Source organism: Delphinapterus leucas, chromosome 6, assembly GCF_059928025.1.
Source record: "Delphinapterus leucas isolate spDelLeu-1000000601 "Yukka" chromosome 6, BTC_Dleu_Yukka2, whole genome shotgun sequence".
NCBI lineage: Eukaryota > Metazoa > Chordata > Mammalia > Artiodactyla > Monodontidae > Delphinapterus > Delphinapterus leucas.
In genome coordinates, this window is record NC_143134.1 from 35,220,290 (window position 1) to 35,239,958 (window position 19,669).

At 50.5% G+C, this 19,669-nt stretch overlaps 1 protein-coding gene across 8 annotated transcripts in view; it reads left to right on the forward strand.

Moving 5' to 3' along the window:
- The window catches only part of SUSD3 (sushi domain containing 3), a 28,051-nt gene extending 13,445 nt beyond the window's left edge, over positions 1-14,606 (forward strand). For 5 of the 8 annotated variants that reach the window (XM_089912977.1, XM_022564545.2, XM_030762049.2 and 2 more), the window contains 4 exons: positions 307-495; positions 2,076-2,223; positions 2,867-3,019; positions 6,576-14,606. In XM_089912977.1, the coding sequence (XP_089769103.1) occupies positions 307-495; positions 2,076-2,223; positions 2,867-3,019; positions 6,576-6,771 (686 nt within the window). In that variant the 3' untranslated portion in view covers positions 6,772-14,606. The remainder of the gene's footprint in view (positions 1-306; positions 496-2,075; positions 2,224-2,866; positions 3,020-6,575) is intronic. The other 3 variants (XM_022564551.3, XM_022564547.3, XR_016393522.1) reach the window with 2 other exon arrangements.
- Positions 14,607-19,669: the final 5,063 nt, after the last annotated feature.

A 19,669-nucleotide genomic window follows, 5' to 3' on the forward strand; every position in this document is an offset into this window, starting at 1 on the left:
TTTTGAGCTGAACTTGGGTAATAATTGTCCTTTTGCTTTTATTGTCTTTAGATGTGTGTTTCTTTTATCAACACCATGGTCTTCAGAGCATCTAGATTTCACTTAATGTAGGGATTAGCTCCACTTCTGTTCCCAAGCCACTAGTCACACGGACGCCACTTCCAATTGTCTGGGTGGCTGTGTGACCTTCTCCAGAGCATCGTGTGGTCATTGGGTCAATGATGCCTGTCCCAGGTGAGGACTCCTGACAAGCCCCTGCCCTCCAGGGTGAGGTCCTCACTCTGTCTCTCCCCTCTTCTCTCCTAGGCATGTGTGTGCAAGTGCAGCCACCCCTGCAGGGCACCTTCCAAGTACTTCGTGGGAACGGTACTTCTGTGGGGACTGTCATCGTGTTCCACTGCCCCTCGGGCCACCAGATGGTTGGGTCTGGCCTCCTCACCTGTGTCTGGAAGGGGAGCATTGCTGAGTGGTCTTCAGAGACCCCCATGTGCAAGAGTGAGGCCCATTCCCTGTGAGCCGCACCCAGCTCAGCAGCGACCCCTGGTGGGGGGTTGCTGATTTTGTCACATGGATGGTGTGGGTGTCCATAGAGAAAGTTCCATGGGCCTCTGTGTAGGGTCCTGTTCCCAGTGCTGGTGGTCCCTTGGGGCTCCATGTCAGCAGTGTAGACTCAAATCCTAGCAGCTGCTCCAAATTCTAGCTCTGCCACTGACTCGGCCTGTCATCTCCAAGAGGTTACTTGTGCCGTCTGAGCTAGTACTTCATCTGTTAAGCAGAAAACTACGTTCTTTCATACACACATGCAGCAAACATTAATAGGATGTTTCGTGTGCCAAGAATTCTAGAACTGGGGAATAGGATTGCTTGGCCATGGGGCCCCAGTCTGGGGGAGGAGATGGTTTTCTAGTTGTATTTGTTATACAGGGTGTTAAAGGATAATACCCAGCACAGCATTTTCCAAAGTGAGGTTACATATATTGTGTTAATGTGTATTGTGCATTGAAAAGGGCTCTATAGTCAATATAATTTGGAAAAGCCTGGGTTAATAGACTGCAGGACTTCTCAGAGCCTTTAAAATACTCATGTGGTGGTTGAATCTCTGAGAAGGAGGGTGTCTGTTAGGATTAGACTCCAAGAGATAGAAAACCCAAGATAATGGCGGTTACCAAAATAATGGGGGCTATGAGAGCTTTCTCTTGCCCATGGCCCTCAGGATGGGCAGTCCTAGGCTTGTATGGCACCCCATGGTGGGGACCCAAGTCCTTCCCATGTTATGGCTCTGTTAGGCATGATCTCAACTGCATGATCCAGGCAGTTGTTACAGGATTAGTTGCAGGGCAAGGAAGGCTCTTAGAAGTTGTCCCACACTCCTCCACCCTGTTCACCACTGGCTAGAGTATGGTCATGTGACCACATGTAGCTGCAAGGGAAGCTGTGAGATGTAGTCTTCAGTCTGGACGGCCAGTGTCCAGCTAGGGCTGGGGGACTAGGGACTGGGGAGCGTGATCAGTGTCCACTACAGGGGAGAGCATGCAGTGTTGTTCAAATTAGGATCCTGGGCCTTGATTCCTAAGAACATCATTTAGAACCTGATAGAAGTAGTTCTTGGTACATAGCTAGTTCTTGGTCGCACAGCTGATAATGTGCCCAAGGTCCTTTGACCCCAAACACTGGCATTTTTCTTGCTTTTGCACCTTCCTGGAAAGTGACCCGAGAAAGCACCTAGGCCCCCATAGGGTTTTACCCACTTGAGGCATTGTGAAAATAGACTGTGTGTTGTCTGCTGTCCTCTGGTCTCAGGGGCCCAGTCTGCAGTGGGTGGGAGCCAAGGGGACTATCATCACTGAACTCGCTGTCAGAGCTTCCCCCAGTGTGCCAGCAAAAACTCCTACACACCCTCCAAAGCCCTGCTCAAACACCCCCTTCTTGGGGGGCAATCTTGCCTGATAGCCCCACTCCCTACAACAATTTGCACAGACCTTCACCTCAGCTGCCAGCGCCTCCCTGCCTCCCCCATGGAACAGGGCTCCCTGAGGGCAGGCTGGGCCCAAGAGCTGGACTTGTCTCACTCGCAGCTGTGCCTCCCTATGAAAGCTTCGGCTTCAAGGTGGCCGTGATCTCCTCCGTCGTCAGCTGTGCCATCATCGTGCTCATGTCCGTGGCCTTCCTCACCTGCTGCCTCATGAAGTGTGTGAAGAGGAGTGAGCAGCGGCGATCCAACAGGTACAGTGACCTGGCGCTGCCGCAGGGCACCTGCAAGTCACTCCAAGACTCCTGGGCGTGTCAGGGAGCGGGGCTGCTGGGATCTTGGCATCTTGCTGTTCACAGAGCGTTGAGGCCGTGGAGGGCACATGGCTCGCTCGCTTGGTCTTCCGTAAGACAGGTGACAGGTACACAGGGGATTGCCTCATTCTGCAGACTGTGCACACACGCAGTATATGCTCTGCTCTGTGTGGACGTGAAGGGCTGACTACACGACGGTTAACTAGGGCCTGCAGGTGGAGTCTGGCCCACCTCTACTTTTCTTCACGGAAACCTTCCCTTTTATTCTTTTTGCTATTTTTAAAATTGTGGTAAAATATTTACAATATAAAAGTTACCATTTTAACCATCTTTAAGTGCACAATTCAGGATCATTAGTTACACTCACAGTGTTGCGTCACCATCAGCTTGATTCATCTCAAGAACTTTCCACTGCCTGTCTTTGTAAGTATAGTTTTCCTGACATTTACTCATCATCCATGACTGCTTTCTCCCTACAGCAGCAGAACTGTATGCCCCTAAAATACTATCGGCCTTGCAGAGGCTTGCAGGCGGTGTCCTGGACACACATGCACCTGAATGTCCTTCCCCCATCTCTCTCCAGGGCGGCCCAGCTGTGGTTCCAGCTGAGAGGCGAGGACTTAGAGACAGTACAGGCCGCCTGCCTCGGCCTCAAGGGCCTCAACAACAAACGCAGCATCAGTGGCGAGTCCAGGATCCAGCCCATCCAGGCTCACGACAACCACAGCTTCACCACGTGGGCATGGGCAGAGCAACGGGGCGGTGGGGCAGTGGTGAGGGCAGGGAGGCCCCAGCATGCTGCGAGCCCAGGCTCACCAGGGCCTCAACTCCCATCCCTAACACAGGGGCTGATGGTCCTTCTAGTACCCGTGTCTGACCCTGCACCCTAGTGCCTAAAGTTGACCTCCACCCTGTTTCTTTATCTTGTCACCCCTTGTCTAGAGAAGGAAGCTTCTGGACACGAGTATTATCCTTCACCAGGACCCACGGTGCCCTGTCAACTTGGTCTCTCCTCCCATCTCCCTCCCTGCTCCTCTGTCTCTCAGTTTCTGTCTCTTCTTGTCTCTCTTTAAAAACACACACACACACTTTTTATGAACCAATACAAGGACATTTCTTACATACTTTTTTTTGACTCAAGGAGTCTAATCTTGGCTTAACACGGACTGCAGATAGAACATCTCCCAGGGTTGTTACTAGCTTTGAGTGAGCACCCTCTGACCCCAGGATCACAGGGCTGCCCGGTTTCTGGGCTCCTTAAATGGGGCAGGATATTTGTCTTTGGCAGCATTGCCTTTTGCAGACTCTAGGCCAGTGGTCCCCTACAGACACCGTGTTCTGGACTGTCTTGACATTCCTTCATGACTGCACTCGGGCAGCGTTTCTCATGTGGGTGCCCCATGGGCGGTGCTGGTGTGAATCACAGGTATGGGTCAGGCTGTCGCCCTGCAGGCACGAGGACTGGGTGCTCTTGGCTGAGATGAGTCCGTTGTCAGGTGATGAAGAAGGGACTCTGCTAAGGGTCACTCTGCTGCCCCCATGACGTCTGACCTGTGGCCTTAGCATGCAGGGATGCTCCAGCCAGAATCGGTCTGGGGTTTACAGAATAATGATTTTAATTCTGTTGCGATTCTGTTATTCCCTCTATGAGGAATGAAAATGAGTTCTGTTTTTTCCTTCCTTTCCTTCTCGTTTTGTTTTGTTGTTTTTGTATCACTCTGAACTCATAGGTAATCTTTTCTCAAACTTTATTATGGGGAAATTTCACGAATACACAGAAGCAGAGAGAATAGTGTAACGGGTTTCTTGTCCCCGTCTGCTAACCTCAGGGGTCACCGTTCCCCTGCCTCATCTGGGCCCACGCTTCCTATGGGCTCCAGTCCTTTCTTGGTTGGAGCCCTGTTGTGGTGCGTCCTGATCATGCCCTTTATTCTCCAAGTGCCTCCTCTCTGCACAGATGTTCTGGCCCATTTAGTGCTTTCTCTGCCCCGCCCTGGCGTCGCAGAGGCAGTCTGCTCATTTCCTCAGCCTGTCCCCACAGGAACCTCCCAGGGAACCAAGTGCTTGCCCCCGGCCTGACGCCTCGCTGTGTGACAACTGCTCATGCCTCGTTTTCCTCCCTTGTACAGTGAGGATTATGGCAGGGCTCACATCCTGGCCCTGTTGAGGTGATACAAGTCAACGGCCTTGACTGGGCCCAGAGTACAGATTCAGTGAGTGCCAGCCATTGTTGTTAATTCTGCTGTTGATCCTGGTGTGCACGTGAGGAAACTGAGGCGCTGGAGGTGCCTGGTGTGCAGGTGTGGCGAGGGTCTGTCTGGTCCCATGTCCACGCTCAATGCACCGGGCCTAGCTGACTCCTGGAGTGGCGAGGCCTGTGGGAAGGAATTGGTTTCCTACCTCCTTCCCTTGAGCTTTTGACACACATTAGGCCTAGGTCATGATGGCCATGGCAGAAATGCCGCCTTGCGCCCTTTCCACCTGACTTGACGTGTCATTGTGTTGCCATGGTGGTCTGAGGCCCCTGGAGCTATGCTCCAGATACTTCCCCTGCTGTGCTCAGGTTTGGGTAAATGCTTGTGCTTAGAGCTGTTTTTCTTTTTTGAGATGACATTTGGGGGCGATCCTAGGAACAGACTGTTTAGGCCAAGTAGTCCGAATATTTTTATTACCAAATTCTTTCTCCAGGAACCTGGCACTAGTTGAGCCATTTTTACACCTGTACTGTCACTGAGTGTTAATGATTTGTTTTCCCTCGCTTACTTAGCAGGGGTGAGTTACATAGGTGGTTTTCATCAGCATTTCTTTAACATTGAGAAAGAGTGTTTTCTCCATACCTTTGCTTAGCAGTTGCATTGCTGGTTTTAGTCACTTTCACTTTGCTCTTCGGAATCTCCCGCTGATGTCTTTTCTCATAAATAGTGGAAGCTCTGTGTACATTATGGAAGAGACCCTTACCTGTCAGTTGGCTGCAAGCACGTTCCTTTTTGTTTCAGTTATGTTGGGGTTGTCTTGCTAGTGCACATCCTTTTCATATAGTCACGTTTCCTTGGCAGGTTTGGAATTTTCTGCATTGCCCGCTGCCCTGTGGCACCCTCTCCCCATTATAGACCTGTGACACGCTGTCTTGTGTCTCAGTTGGGAAACCCCAATGGAATAGGGGAAGGAATTGCTGCCTCTCAGGATGTGCCATCCTAGGCAAGGCCCAGGTACCCCAGGTCTCCCACTGATTGGTGGTGAAATCGTCTTTAGTAAGGTGAGGTTTGCCCCTTGACCTTACTTTTATTTCATAAACACTTCCCAGCACTCACATTATGCCAGGCACTGTTCTTAGCTTTTCCAAATATTGCCTGTTCTAACCATGGGAGTGGGCACTATTTTTATCCCATTTTAAGAAACTTGTCTAGAATCACATAACTACTAAAGCATGAAGCTAGGTTTGAACTCAGGCTCTGTGGCTCCAAAGTCCGTGGACTTGCTCACTAAGCTGACTTTCCTCTCCACTAATTAATTGATTCATTCACATATTCATTGAACCAACAGATAATTTAAGTCCTACTACTGCCTAGAGCTTTTCTGAGAACTAGGTGTGGGTGGCAACATAGATCTGGGAAAGCTTCCTGGAAGAAGTGATGCCTGAGGTGAACAGATTAGGAGAGCCTATACTGGGGGGGGAAGGAGAGAGACAGCATCTTAAGGGGAGGAAGCAGCCAGGCAGCCTCAGGAAGTAAAGTCCAGTGTAAACGGGAGATGGGAGCAGGGCCAGGTGGACAAGGGTGGGGCCAGGGTTTTCTCAGCCTGGAGAATGGGTGGGTTTGTGGCTTGGGGGCTAGGGGAGGCCACTAGGGAACTGAAGATATGGAAGGTGGGAGATCTGGTCCCAGACTCAGAGGAGAGCCTGGCAAGTGCGAGGGTGTCCTCCAGAATGTTCCTGGGGCCCCAGTGTCCCTTCTCTGCCTAGGGCATCCTGGTGCACATAGTTTACACACACTCTGAATAAGCTCCCTTCCTCTACAAAGCCCCAGGAAGCCCCTTCCCACCCTTGGAAGGTGGGTGTGATGCTCCTTGAGTCATCCCCCTTGTATGAGTGAGGGGCCTGAGGCCCAGGGAGGGGCACCGATGGAGGGGCCTCCTTGGGTGCAAGGCAAGAGGAAACGGGGGCCCTCACCTAGGGGCAGCAGTCTATCCCAGGCCTGCTGAAGATCAGGGCCAGGGTACCCTGCATGGTGGCAGAGTTGGGGTTAAATGGGGCCCCCGCTCTGCCCCCAGGCTCACACCTCCTCTTCCTGCAGAGACCTTGGCGAGGGGACCAGAGAGCTGGCCAGCATGGCCCGAGGCATTGACAAGGACCCCTGGACCCCCAGTGGTCCCACCAGCTCACCACGTGCCCAGGTGATGGTGCATACAGCGAACCCAGGGCAGATGCTGCCTGCCTCCAGGCCAACTGTGGGAATGCTCAGACAGCCTGCAGCCTATGTCCCGGGGTGACTAAGGTGGAGGCCAGAGCCCACAGTGGGAGGGCCAGGCTGACCCCACCAGCCGGCCACTGCATCTCAACATGTGTCCAGCTCAAGACTGGTCAGTGAAATCAGCTTCCGGGTTTAGGGATTCCCTCAGGGCACTGAGCTGGGGACCCTATTTGGGGGGTGTCTGTCCCAGGGGAGCCCAGCTGTAGTGGTTTTTATAGATAGGCTTCCTTGAAACCACTGCTGAGGTTCGCAGAACCAGCTGCAGCCTCCCTCTAGTCAGGTTCCTTTGAAGAGACTGGGGGACGTTTTAAGCCCGTCTAGTTTTGCATAGCAGAGTGGGAAGGTGGCAGCAGGTTTCTCAACAATTACAGCTGGCTGCTTTGTATCTATAAGCAGGGACCCAGCTGGGGTGCTGCATCTATTATCTGTAAAGTTGTGGTAAGGGGTATGAAATAAACAATACTTCGAAAAACAGCAAAGGTAAAAATCACTGTCTCAATTTTCAGTCCCTGCATAACAAAGATCTCAAGTGTAGTAGCATAAAACTATAGTTCCTTCTTATTACAGCTCGGGGTTCCAGGTTTGCCGGGCTCTACTGGGCAGTGCTCACTGGGGCTTCTCCCATGTGGTTGTGGGCACCTGGTGGCACGCACTGGGTCATATCCAAGGCTGGCTGGGTTGCTGCCAGGTGTCAGCCGAGACCTCATGGGGTGGTGGCCGCCTCAAGTGGCCTGGACCTCCTCACATCATGGCATTCCACAGTGAGAGTCCCGAGTGCAAATCTTACCAGTCAGGGCCTCAGAAGTCACCCTGGGTCACTACCGCTGCATTCCATTGAATGAGGGGAGGCAGCTGGACTCCACTTCTCTCCTGGGCCAGTTGAAATCTGACTTCCAGCCTTCTGAGATTTGGGGTGTGATCTCTGGCCATTGAGAAACCTCACTGATGTTTGCCCTCTGAACTTTCCTGCTTCCTGGAGGCCCTGCAGCCACGTTGGGGCCATGAGGAGTGGAGCCTGACAAAGAAGAGCTGGTGGTCCTCGGGAGCCTGTGCTACCCTGAAGCCACGTTTGTCATGGTTTCCATCACTAACAAATACATCTTGATACAGGCCACACAGGACAGTCCATCTGTCCTCTGATTCACTTGGGAAGCCCCCAGCAGGGGGCACTTGGGTGGTTTCACATTTTCAGCTGCCACATTGGTACCAACATCCTTTCTGTTTTGGGATACTTTTCCATCAGGTGAGTTCCAGAGTGGAACTGTGAGGCCAGAGGGAGTGTGTGGTGCTCCGGTCGGTGGTGGGGAGGTCACGTGTGTGGACACTGGGTGGGTAAGCTCAGACCCAGCCCTCAACCAGACAATGCAGCATTCACGCTGTGGGGTCCCTGGTAGACTCAGGCCCTCTCCAGCTTTTCTGGGAGTGGCAAGCAGTGGCCCTCAACTATATGCCTCCAAGGGGCCTGTGGGCTCAACTTTATGGGGCCAGGCAGGGGTGGAAGTTTCACCCCGATCCTGCAGGGTGTGATCTCGATGCGTGTGGGTGCTGTCAGAAACCGCTAGGCTCCTTACGGGGCTTCAGCAGCACTGGGCAAGACTCTGAGTTCCTGTCATAAGTGCTAACTCCACCAGGCCCTCTCCATGCCCTTATCAGAATGAGGTGATGGGAGGCTTGCCATGAGGGTTTGGGGGTGCCTTCAACAGGAGGTGCGTGTTTTGTTCCAGGTACCTAACCTTGGGCTACTGGAGCAGAGGACAGGAGGATTGGGGTGAAGTGGTGCAAAGGGGATGGCCCCATCCTGCTCCAGCTCCCAATAGCTGAGAGTTACAGGGATAGGTATCCAGATGGCCACAAGGTGCTACAGGGGTAGGAAGGAAGGGACATGGTGCCCAGCTGGAAAGGGTGCAGGCTGGACATCAAAGCCATTGCTCAGGAGAGCTGTGGGGCATGAGGCCTCTTTGGTGCAGCATGCTGGGCCCTGACCCCATCTATACCATGGCCAGGAGTCTCAGCTGGATTGGGAGACATGCCTGCCAAGGAGCAGGAAGAGAGCTACGTTCTCTCACAGGCATTTCAGAGCAGAGGGACTTCACTCAGCACCAGAGGAGAAGGGGGAGGGGGAGCCAGCCCCAAATCTCCCCTAAAACCAATTCCAGCTTGTACTAGGAAGAGAGAGGCGTGAACACCTTTTCTTGCTGTTTCTCAAAATGCCAAGCTTACCCCCACCGATGGGCCTTAGCACCTGCTGTGCCCCCTCCCTTGCAGGCCACATGACTCACTCCCTCACTTGACTTCTTAGCTCAAGAAACATTAACCACTGTTGTTATATCATTCAGGATAGGTGAGACTGTGCTGCTGAAACAAACAACTCCTGTTTCAGTCAGCTCAGGCAGCTGTAACAAATAGCACAGGCTGGGCAATGTAAACAATAGAGATTTATATCACACAGTTCTGGAGGCTGGAAGTCCTAGATCAAAGTGCTGGCTGATTTGTTTTCTGGTGAGGGCTTTCTTACTGGCTTGCAGATGGCCACCTTCTTGCTATGTCCTCACATGGTCTTGGAGCATGTACAGAGAGAGGGAGAGGGAAAGAGTGCTCTCTCGTGTCTCTTCTTAGGAGGATGCTAATCCTATGGGATCAGAACCCCTCCCTTAGGACCTCATTTTACTCTAACTACCTCCTTAAATGCCCATCTCCGAATATAGCCACACTGGAAGTTAGGGCTTCTTCTATATATGGACTGGGGGGAACACAGTCCATAACAACCCCCTAAGTCTCAGGGGCTCAAACAACATCATTTATTCCTTGTTCACATTGTGTGTCCAGTTCAATCAGCAGGGGCTCTGCTCAGTGGAGTCGTAGGGCCTCACTGGTGGAGCAGCCCCTTTCCAACTTGCACCTCCACAGTCTCCAGGAAGGGGAAGGGATGCTGGAGCCTCTTCGACCAGCAATGCAATCCTCTGGCCTGGAGGGGACATACCTCACTTCTGTGCAAGACACATCAACCAGACTGACCTCAGGGGCCAGGAGAGTGACTCTCCTGAGTGTGCAGAAGGAGAGGGAACAGGCAGGTGAGAACAACACCAGGACTACCATATCATCCCGCATCAGCTCTTTCACATACAGTGCTGGCGAGTCCCATGGTTTTCAATTGCTATGACAGCTAATTTATCAGAGAAATACCAATCAGACCTAAATATTGGAACAGCGCCATTCTTGCCCCCAGAAGTAGCTGTGCAGAATCAGGCTAAGATGTCACAAGGGAGACTTCATTACCCAGCAGTTGGGGCACAGCATTTGGGAAAAATTGTACCTCATGTGTCATTTCCTCAACAATGTGGTTACCTATGTGTCCCATTTATCCACTGCTGTATAGTGAGTCATCCCAACACTCAGTGGCTTTAAACTGTGGCCACCATGTTGTCATCTCTCCTGGTTCTGTGGGTTCTTGCGGGCATGCCTCCCCCACAGCTGCAGTTAGCAGAGTCCAGGGCTGGAATCTTCTAGAGGCGACCACTCACACAGCTAATAGTTGAAACTAGTTGTCTGGGACCTCAGCTGGGGCTCTAGGTGGAAACACCACATGTAGCCTGAGTATTCTTCAAGCATGGTGGCTGTGATTCAAGGGTAGACATCCCAGAAACAGGAAGTAGGGGCTGTTGGTTTCCTATGGCCTGGGCCCAGACTATTGCCATGCAGTCCAAGATTTAGATATGTTCACACTTCTTGAAGTCAGTGTGCCAGAGAAGAACTCTCCATTCCACCTCTCTCCCTCGCCTTCCCCTGGCCCACAACCCCAGTGCCACTTTCTCTCAGACCCCATAACCAATCCTGCAGCAGTCCTTTTGGTTCAGCCTCCAAATTCAACCGGAACACACCCCATCTCTAACCTCCACAACCACCACTCTGGTTCTAGCCTCCTCCTCTCACCTGAACCATTCCAGTAGTCTCCTCCTGGTTGCCCCTTGGTCTCCCTTCCTCCATTCAAGCCCCATCCTCCTGGCCCCAGAGTCAGTTCCCATACAGCTACCAGAGGGTTACTTTTATTTTTTTTAATTGTGGTAAAAAAATACATAACATAAAATTTACTATCTTAGCCTTTTTTTTTTTTTTTTTTTGAGGTATGCGGGCCTCTTACTGCTGTGGCCTCTCCCGTTGCGGAGCACAGGCTCTGGACGCGCAGGCTCAGCGGCCATGGCTCACGGTCCTAGCTGCTCCACGGCATGTGGGATCTTCCCGGACCGGGGGACGAACCCGTGTCCCCTGCATCGGCAGGTGGACGCTCAACCACTGCGCCACCAGGGAAGCCCCTATCTTAGCCATTTTTAAGTGTAAAGTTCAGTGGCATTAAGCACATTCACGTTGTTGTGCTACTATCACCACCATCCATACCTAGAACTTTTTCATCTTCCCAAACAGAAACTCTGTTCCCATTAAACACTAACTCCTCCACCCCTCCCTCAACCCCCTCCAGCACCACCGTTTGACTACTCTAGGTACCCCAGATAAGTGGAATCACACATTATTTGTCCTTTTGTGACTAGCTTATTTTGAGGTAGGAGGTAGACAGCCCCTGGGCTGAGCAGCTGGGGTTTGTCAAGTGGAATAAATTGGAGCTTTGTTTTCCTTGACACTCCAAGGACAAAGTTAATGGCAGGAGCTGGGCTCTGCTGAGTAAAGAGATAAGATAACCACATGTATCACTCCTGAGGGCAAGGAAACCTCCCCAACTGCACATGCACAGGAAGGCTCCTTGGGGGTTAAAAAGGGAGGGGGAGTTATCCAATAATAGGTGTTGTCAAACCTTCCTTTAGCCTTTGCGCTGGAATCCATCTTGGCAAAAAGATGTGCATGCATATCAGGAAGGTCCCTAAGGTCAGATGTGGTAAAAGAAGCGAGATAATTGGCCAGAGGAGAACAAAGACCCAGAAGAACTGCCCCTGTATAAATGATTTAACCACCTCTTTACTTTGCTCCTCCTCATTAGGGGGGATGCCCACCCCCTTTTTCTCCAGGTGTATATTTCTGCTTTGCTTCTGTCTAAATAAACTGCTTCTCTGTGTCTACCCACATGTTGTGCTGTGTCTCTAATAATAAACTTTGTACCTGTTTTTGAACTTTTTGCCTCCTTGAAACATTCTTGCTTTCAAACAGGGGCAAGAGCTAGGGCAACTTTGCTTCTAGCCTCTAGCCCCTGGTGGACTGGTGGCTAGGATTCTTGTTTTCATCCAGGCTACTCAGGTTCAATTCCTGGGCAGGGAAATAAGATCCTGTTTCAAGACCACTCACTGCTGTCTCTCTGAGAACAATTTCATTCAGTCTTTTGTGTTCTGAGTGAGACCAAGAAGTACCCTGTGGGGCTCCTGGGCACAGAAGCCTTTTTGTCCCCCATTTCTTGTAGGCAAGACCCCAGCCTCCATTACCTTTCCTGAGTTCCAAAGGGCAGATTCAAACAGTTGCTAATCAAAGAAGGAGCAGCCAAGAAACCACCTGAGGCAAGATTAGACCAGAGTAAACCCAACAAGATTAGGGACCTTTAGGGCCTCCCTGGTGGCGCAGTGGTTGAGAGTCTGCCTGCCGATACCGGGGACACGGGTTCGTGTCCCGGTCCGGGAAGATCCCACATGCAGCGGAGCGGCTGGGCCCGTGAGCCATGGCCGCTGAGCCTGTGCGTTCGGAGCCTGTGCTCCGCAACGGGAGAGGCCACAACAGTGAGAGGCCCACGTACTGCAAAAAAAAAAAAAAAAAAAAAAAAAAATTAAGGAGATCTACCACCTGAGATGAGATTAAGGGAGTGCAAGCCCCGTACACACCCTAATCTTGTCCAGCAACCCCACCCTTGAACTATTACTATAAAACCCTTCATCAAATCCTCCCAGGTTGGGACACATAGTTTTTTGAGGCAGGAGCCCCTTTGTCCCTCTTTGCCTGGCAAAGCAATAAAGCTATTCTTTTCTACTTCACCCAAAACTCTGTCTCCGAGATTCGATTCAGCACTGGTGCAGAGAGGCCAAGCTTTCGGCATCATGAGCACCCAATTTCCAATGTGGTAGGGTGTTTCCCCACACATCCAACAAGCAATTCTCCGGACACTGAAACAAGAGGGAAGGGGGCAGGGCACAACCTTTGAAAGAATGACATAGCTCGAGGACATGACAAACTGAATAGAACCAAATGGGTCCAAGATGGTGGATAAGTCGACTTCCACTAGACCTTGAGCCTCAGTATATGCTCACTGTAACACATCAGCAAGCTAAATGACACATCCACAGGTGCCATGACAGTTCCAAGATGGACCATAAGGATCAAAAAGTGGGCAGTGGCCCAATTCCTGGAAATCCCCACCCCTTCCCCAAAATAGCTGGAATACTCCTCCCACTCATTAGCCTATGAAATTACCCACCCCTATAAAAACTGAGAGCCCCATACCCTGGTGCCTTTCTCACCTTCTGAGATGGCCCACACTCTGTGGAGTATGTTTCTCTCTAAATAAATCTACTTCTTACCTAACACTTTGTCTCTCACTGAATTCTTTCTGCCATGAGATATCAAGAACCTGAGCTTCATTAAGTCCTGAAACCAGGTGTGTGATATTGGTTGGAAGACCGAGGGTTTTGGCCGGGTTCGAGCCCCAGCCACGTGGGTTCAAGTCCCAATCTGAGGTGCACGGTTTCAACACCAGCTGGGTTTTCTACAATTCAACTCAATTCTGACATTATCTACCCAGAGATAGCATCAGATTCCACAGGTTAAGGGCTGTCCCACAAGACTGCCCCCTCTCCTTAAGATGCCAATCACAAATCCTGGCTGTCACCTGTGCTTCTGACCAATTGGCTATAATTCAGAGGTTCCAATGACCTCCTCCTTGGGTTCACTTAATTTGCTAGAGTAACAGAACTCAGAGAAACATTTTACTTACTAGTTTACCAGTTTATTATAAAAGGACATAACTCAGGAACAGCCAGTTGGAAAAGATGCATGGGGCAAGGTATGAGGAAAGTGGTGTGGAGCTTCTGTCCCCTCTCTGGGTGCACTACTCTTCCCACACCTCCATGAGTTCAACATGGAAGCTCTCTAGACCCCATCCTTTTGGGGGTTTTAGGAGGCTTCATTACATAGGCAAGATTGATTAAATCATTGGCCATTGGTTATTGATTCTACCTCTAGCCCCTCTGCCAGTCCAGGTAAGGGGGTGGGACTGAAAGTTCCAACCCTCTAATCACAATATTAGTTCCTCTGGCAATCAACCTTCATCCTCAGGTGACCTAGGGACTTTCCAAAAGTTGCCTCATTAACATAAGACACATTTTTCTCTCTTACTGAAACCAAGCAGGACCCTGTGGGGCTCCTGGGCACAAAAGTCCTTCTATGCCCCCCACTTCTTGCTTACAGGAAATAGGCTTCATTCAGCCTCCATGACCTTCCCTGAGTTCCAAAGGGCAGGTTCAAACAGTTGCTAATCAGGGAAAGGAGGGGATGTGGAGACAAGGGAGGAGCAGTCAAGAAACAGTGGTCCTGGTTCCCCTCTAGGGATATACATAACAATATCTTTGAGCTGCTTTGCAGGTACTGAAACCCCCATCACATGGGAGAAGTAAACTGTATGCTGCCCACAAGCAGGTAGACCCCAGGCCGGTTAGAACCAGAAGGTTGATGATGCTGACTCCCAACTGCCTCACCACCAACCAATCGGAAGAATGTCCACAAGATGAGCACGCTCTCCTCTTTGAACCGTTACTATAAAACTCACTGTCCCCTCCAGGTTGGGACACAGTTTTGAGGGCATTAGCCTGCTGTGGCCCCCTTTTCGTGGCAAAACAATAAAGCTATTCTTTTCCTTTTTTTTTTAACATCTTTATTGGAGTATAATTGCTTTACAATGGTGTGTTAGTTTCTGCTTTATAACAAAGTGAATCAGCTATACGTATACATATATCCCCATATCCCCTCCCTCTGTGTCTCCCTCCCATTCTTCCTATCCCACCCCTCTAGGTGGTCACAAAGCACTGAGCTGATCTCCCTTTGCTATGCGGCTGCTTCCCACTAGCTATTTTATATTTGGTAGCGTATATATGTCCATGCCACTCTCTCACTTTGTCCCAGCTTACCCTTCCCCCTCCCCGTGTCTTCAAGTCCATTGTTTACGTCTGCGTCTTTATTCCTGTCCTGCCCCTAGGTTCTTCAGAAGCATTTTTTTTTTTTAGATTCCATATGTATGTATTAGCATACGGTATTTGTTTTTCTCTTTCTGACTTACTTCACTCTGTATGACAGACTCTAGGTGCATCTACCTCACTACAAACTACTCATTTCTTTTTATGGCTGAGTAATATTCCATTGTATATATGTGCCACATCTTCTTTATCCATTCATCTGTTGATGGACACTTAGGTTGCTTCCATGTCCTGGCGATTGTAAATAGAGCTGCAATGAACATTGTGGTACATGACTCTTTTTGAATTATGGTTTTCTCAGGGTATATGCCCAGTAGTGGGATTGCTGGGTCGTATGGTAGTTCTATTTGTAGTTTTTTAAGGAACCTCCATACTGTTCTCCATAGTGGCTGTATCAATTTACATTCCCACCAACAAGCTATTCTTTTCTAATTCACCCAAAACTGTTTCTGCGATTCAATTCGGTACCAGGGTACAGAGACCGAATTTTGGCTACCTTACCACTTAGGAAATTTTACGCGTTTTAGAAACTGTGCTAGAAACTGGAATGAAGACCAAGTATATATTTCTCATTATAAATTGTAATATCACACTTAGGATAATGTATTTAAGGTTCATCCATCTTGTAGCATGTGTCAGAATTTCCTTCCTTTTTAAGGCTGCATAGTATTCCATTTTATGTATATGCCACATTTGGTTATCTATCTATCCCTCGATGGACACTTGGGTTGCTTCCACCTTTTGGCTACAGTGAATAATGCTGCTTTGAACAGGGGTGTGCAAACATCTCTTTGAGACCCTGCTTTCAATACTTTTGTGTGTACAGGGGGTTATTTTTAGAACATATAAATCACCGCAGATCTGCATTCCCCGACCCCGCCTCCCCAGCTCATAACCCTCATGTTGTCAGCTCCCAGCTGCCTGGCCTGTATTACCCTGTGTGACCTGCCTGTCACCACCTGACCTCACCCTTCTGCTTGAAACAATAATCATCATTTATTATCTCTCACAGTTTCAGGTGAGGCTTGGCAGGGTGGCTGTGTCTCTGGATCTCTCTTGAGGCTGCTGTCAGATGTTGGACAGGCTTTCTGCTGAAGGCTTGACTGGAGCCAGGGACTCCCTCATGGCGAGTTGATGCTGGCTGTTGGCTGGGGGTCCAGCTCCTCCCTATACTCCTCAGCACTGCTTGGGCATCCTCATGACATGGCAGCTGGCTCGCCCAGAGACAGTGATCCAGGAGAGAAAGGCAGGAACCACAATCCCCTTTACGACCCAGCCGAAGAAGTCACACACCATCACCTCTGCCACATTTCACCAGTCAGAAAGACTGGCCTGATTTGCTGCGGAGAAGACTGCACAGGGGTGTGACCCAGTGTGTTGCAGCAGCTCTTTTGCCCCTTTTCCATCTGCTCATCCCTGTTTTCCTCAGACCTTAATCAGAAAGATGAGATCACTAGGCAACATGTAACACAGCTCCTGAGTTTTGCTTTACTGGATGTACACAATGCCTAGTCTAATGTGTTCATTCCTGGATTCAAAGGAGTAAGAATGAAGAATTACGTAGTTAAAGAATGACTGACTCTCTACCTCTATCTTACCCTTGGTACATTTGCAAGGCAGACCACATGGGCAAGGGAACATCCAATTCTAGGGGGACCATGTGAGCAAGACAGCATCCAAAGGAAGATCAGGAGAAGCCAGCAGGTCTGCACGCAATGGAAAAATGACGATGAATCTGACCTCTTACATTAATGATTCACTGAGATCGTTTCCCCTTGTTCCCTTTAAAAGTTGTCATGGCTGAGCAGAATCTTTGGAATTGGGCTCCAGACAAGAGTTCACCTTCTCTCCAGATTGCTGGCTTTTCAGAATAAAGCACCTTTTCTATCGACACTTGGTCCTCAATTATTGACTTTTGAGCAGTGAGCAGCCAAACCTGAGTTCTGTAACAATGTGAGAGGCCATCTTGGAGGCTGGCAGCCTCCCCAGGCAGCCTCTAGCCTCCTGCTCTTCACAACACTCAGCACCTGCACTCAGAGGTGTTTTGCTGCTGTTGATGGAAGCTCCATGGGATCAGGGCTCCTCTGCTCTCCCAGTGACAATCTACCTCTTGGTTGGGCTCATGGTGGGAGTTTAGGAGATATTTACTAAATAAATTAATGATTGAATGAATGAATTGTGGCCCTTGGCCATATGAGAATGTGGGAGGAGAATGCCCTTGCACCTCCGCAGTGTTCAGGCCCTTTATCACCCACCCCAACCCTTCGCATGGTCAGCTCTACCCAGGCAGGCTGCTTCTCAGCCCACAGGCACGCTGCATTCCTCCTGCCTCTGGCCTGTGCTTGCCGCTTTATTCAGCTCATCTAGTTAGGCTCTAAGTGCATTTACAGAGCACCTGCTGTAAGTCTGGCACTGTGACCAAAGTAGATGTGGCCCTGCCTTTGGGAACTGACATTCTAGTTGGGAGATGGGCAGCAGGAAGTGCCTGGGGGGACAGGATGGGGAGCCTGTGGTGGTGCCCTGTGGTGAGGTGTTCCCACGGCTTGGCCCACAGAAGGTCTGATCAGGGTCTTGGATTTGTGCCAGTTGTACCCATGGAACACGATGTTCTTATCATGAGTGAAATTGAGCAGCTCCTTAGGCATTTCCTCTTTCTCTGAGTATATGAATGTTGACTGCTTTCTTTCTGATTTCTAGGAGCTCTTTATTAATTAGGGGGATGAGCTGCTAACATGTCCCAGTTTCTTGTTTGCTTTTTGACTTTGCCTACATGTTGGAGGGGAGGGCAGTCCTGAGGAGATCAGGCAAGTGGCAAGTGCAGACACCACGTGGGAAGAGCTCTCCCTGCCTGATTTCAACTTGTATTTACTTTCTGATCACATAAAGCATGCCAGGATTACAAAATTCTACGGAAGCAAAAGTCAGAAGTGAAAGCAGTGGGGGTGGGGGTGAGGGTCAGGGCCAGTGCATCCCGGATGTTAAGGGACAGGTGGGGAGCAACGTCAGTTCGCACCAGTAAGTCCACACAGGGAGATGTTTCCCTCTGCATGTGAGACCCACAGTGTTCAGCAGATTAGGGAGGGTCCCCAGGAGGCCCGCCCTCCCACCTCAGATGGCCCAACTTCCTGAGTGTTCACTTTCGATCCGAATCGTGCAGTGGCAGTGGGGCAGTGGGCAAGGAGGGAGACATTGCACACACTCCCCGCCCCATCTGGGGAGGGGAGTGCCCAGGGCCCACCCATTGACCCTTTGAGCGTCTGCTGCCACTCACAGGGTGGGGATCCCCTGCCCTAGCTTGCCTGGCATGCACATCCCAAGGGGCACAGGGCCTGTCTACCAGGGAGTGGGGTACCTCTAGAAAATCCTGCACTTCGGAGGCCCTGGCATTGCTGAACAGGGGCAAGGTCCAGAAATCTGCTGCTCTGAGCCTCAGTTTCCCTATCTGTCCCTTGGTGGGAGTGGCATGGAATGTTGGCCACCCAGGAAGGAGTCTGGCCTAGGAGCCCCCCTTCCTCACTGTGTCCTCTGTCCATCTAGACCCCACATTTATGCCACTGACATTACTCCTAGAGAGTGAAAGGAACTAAGAGAAGTAAATGCTAGGAGCTGTTGACTTTTAAAAAACACACAGCCTGAAAGTTGCCAGTTATGTTTTATTCAGGGACCCTAGTGAGGACTATAGCCCTGGAGACAGCCTCTCAGGTAGCTCTGAGGAACTGTTCTGTGAATGAAAAATGTTGCCTGCTGCATCAGTAAACATAAAAGGATGTTGCAGTGGGCTTCCCTGGTGGCGCAGTGGTTAAGAGTCCGCCTGCCGATGCAGGGGATACGGGTTTGTGCCCCGGTCCGGGAAGATCCCACATGCCGCGGAGCGGCTGGGCCCGTGAGCCATGGCCGCTGAGCCTGCGCGTCCGGAGCCTGTGCTCCGCAACGGGAGACGCCACAACAGTGAGAGGCCCGCGTACCACACACACAAAAAAAGGATGTTGCAGTCATCAGCCACTACCACTGCCCCCTATGAGGAGCGCTGAGGGAACTCAGGATGCAGACAAACGGACTGCCCCTTACTCCCCAAACCCTCAGCCACTGCAGCCAACCCCAGCAGTGCACCGTCAGGGGACTCAGGATGGGAAACAAAAGGATACTGGCCATAGATAGGTAAGGTGCATATCAAAGGGATGATTTCAATGAGCCCAGACTCTTGCATCTTCCCATACAAAGAAAAGCACTAAATTCATCAACTTGAGATACCTGGTTTTCTTTAACAAACTGTAATCTTTTTTTTTTAACATAAATTTTATTTATTTATTTATTTTGGGGCTGCTGCGCACGGGTTTTCTCTAGTTGCTGTGAGTGGGGTCTATTCATTGCGGTCCACAGGCTTCTCATTGCACTGGCTTCTCATTGCCGAGCACAGGCTCTAGGTGCAGGGGTTTCAGTAGCTGTGGCGTGCGGGCTTCAGTAGTTGTGGCGTGTGGGCTCAGTAGTACAGACTCTAGAGAGCAGGCTCAGTAGTTGTGGTGCACAGGCTTAGTTGCTCCGCTACATGTGGGATCTTCCCAGACCAGGGCTCGAACCTGTGTCCCTGAACTGGCAGGCGGATTCTTAACCACAGCGCCACCAGGGAAGTCTTATACAGTAATCTTTTGATGTCCCAACTACCTGGTCCTTGTTGCAAAACTCCTATATATCCTGGCGCCCCCCTTACCTATTTGGAGCAGTCTCTCAGAGCTATCTGAGAGG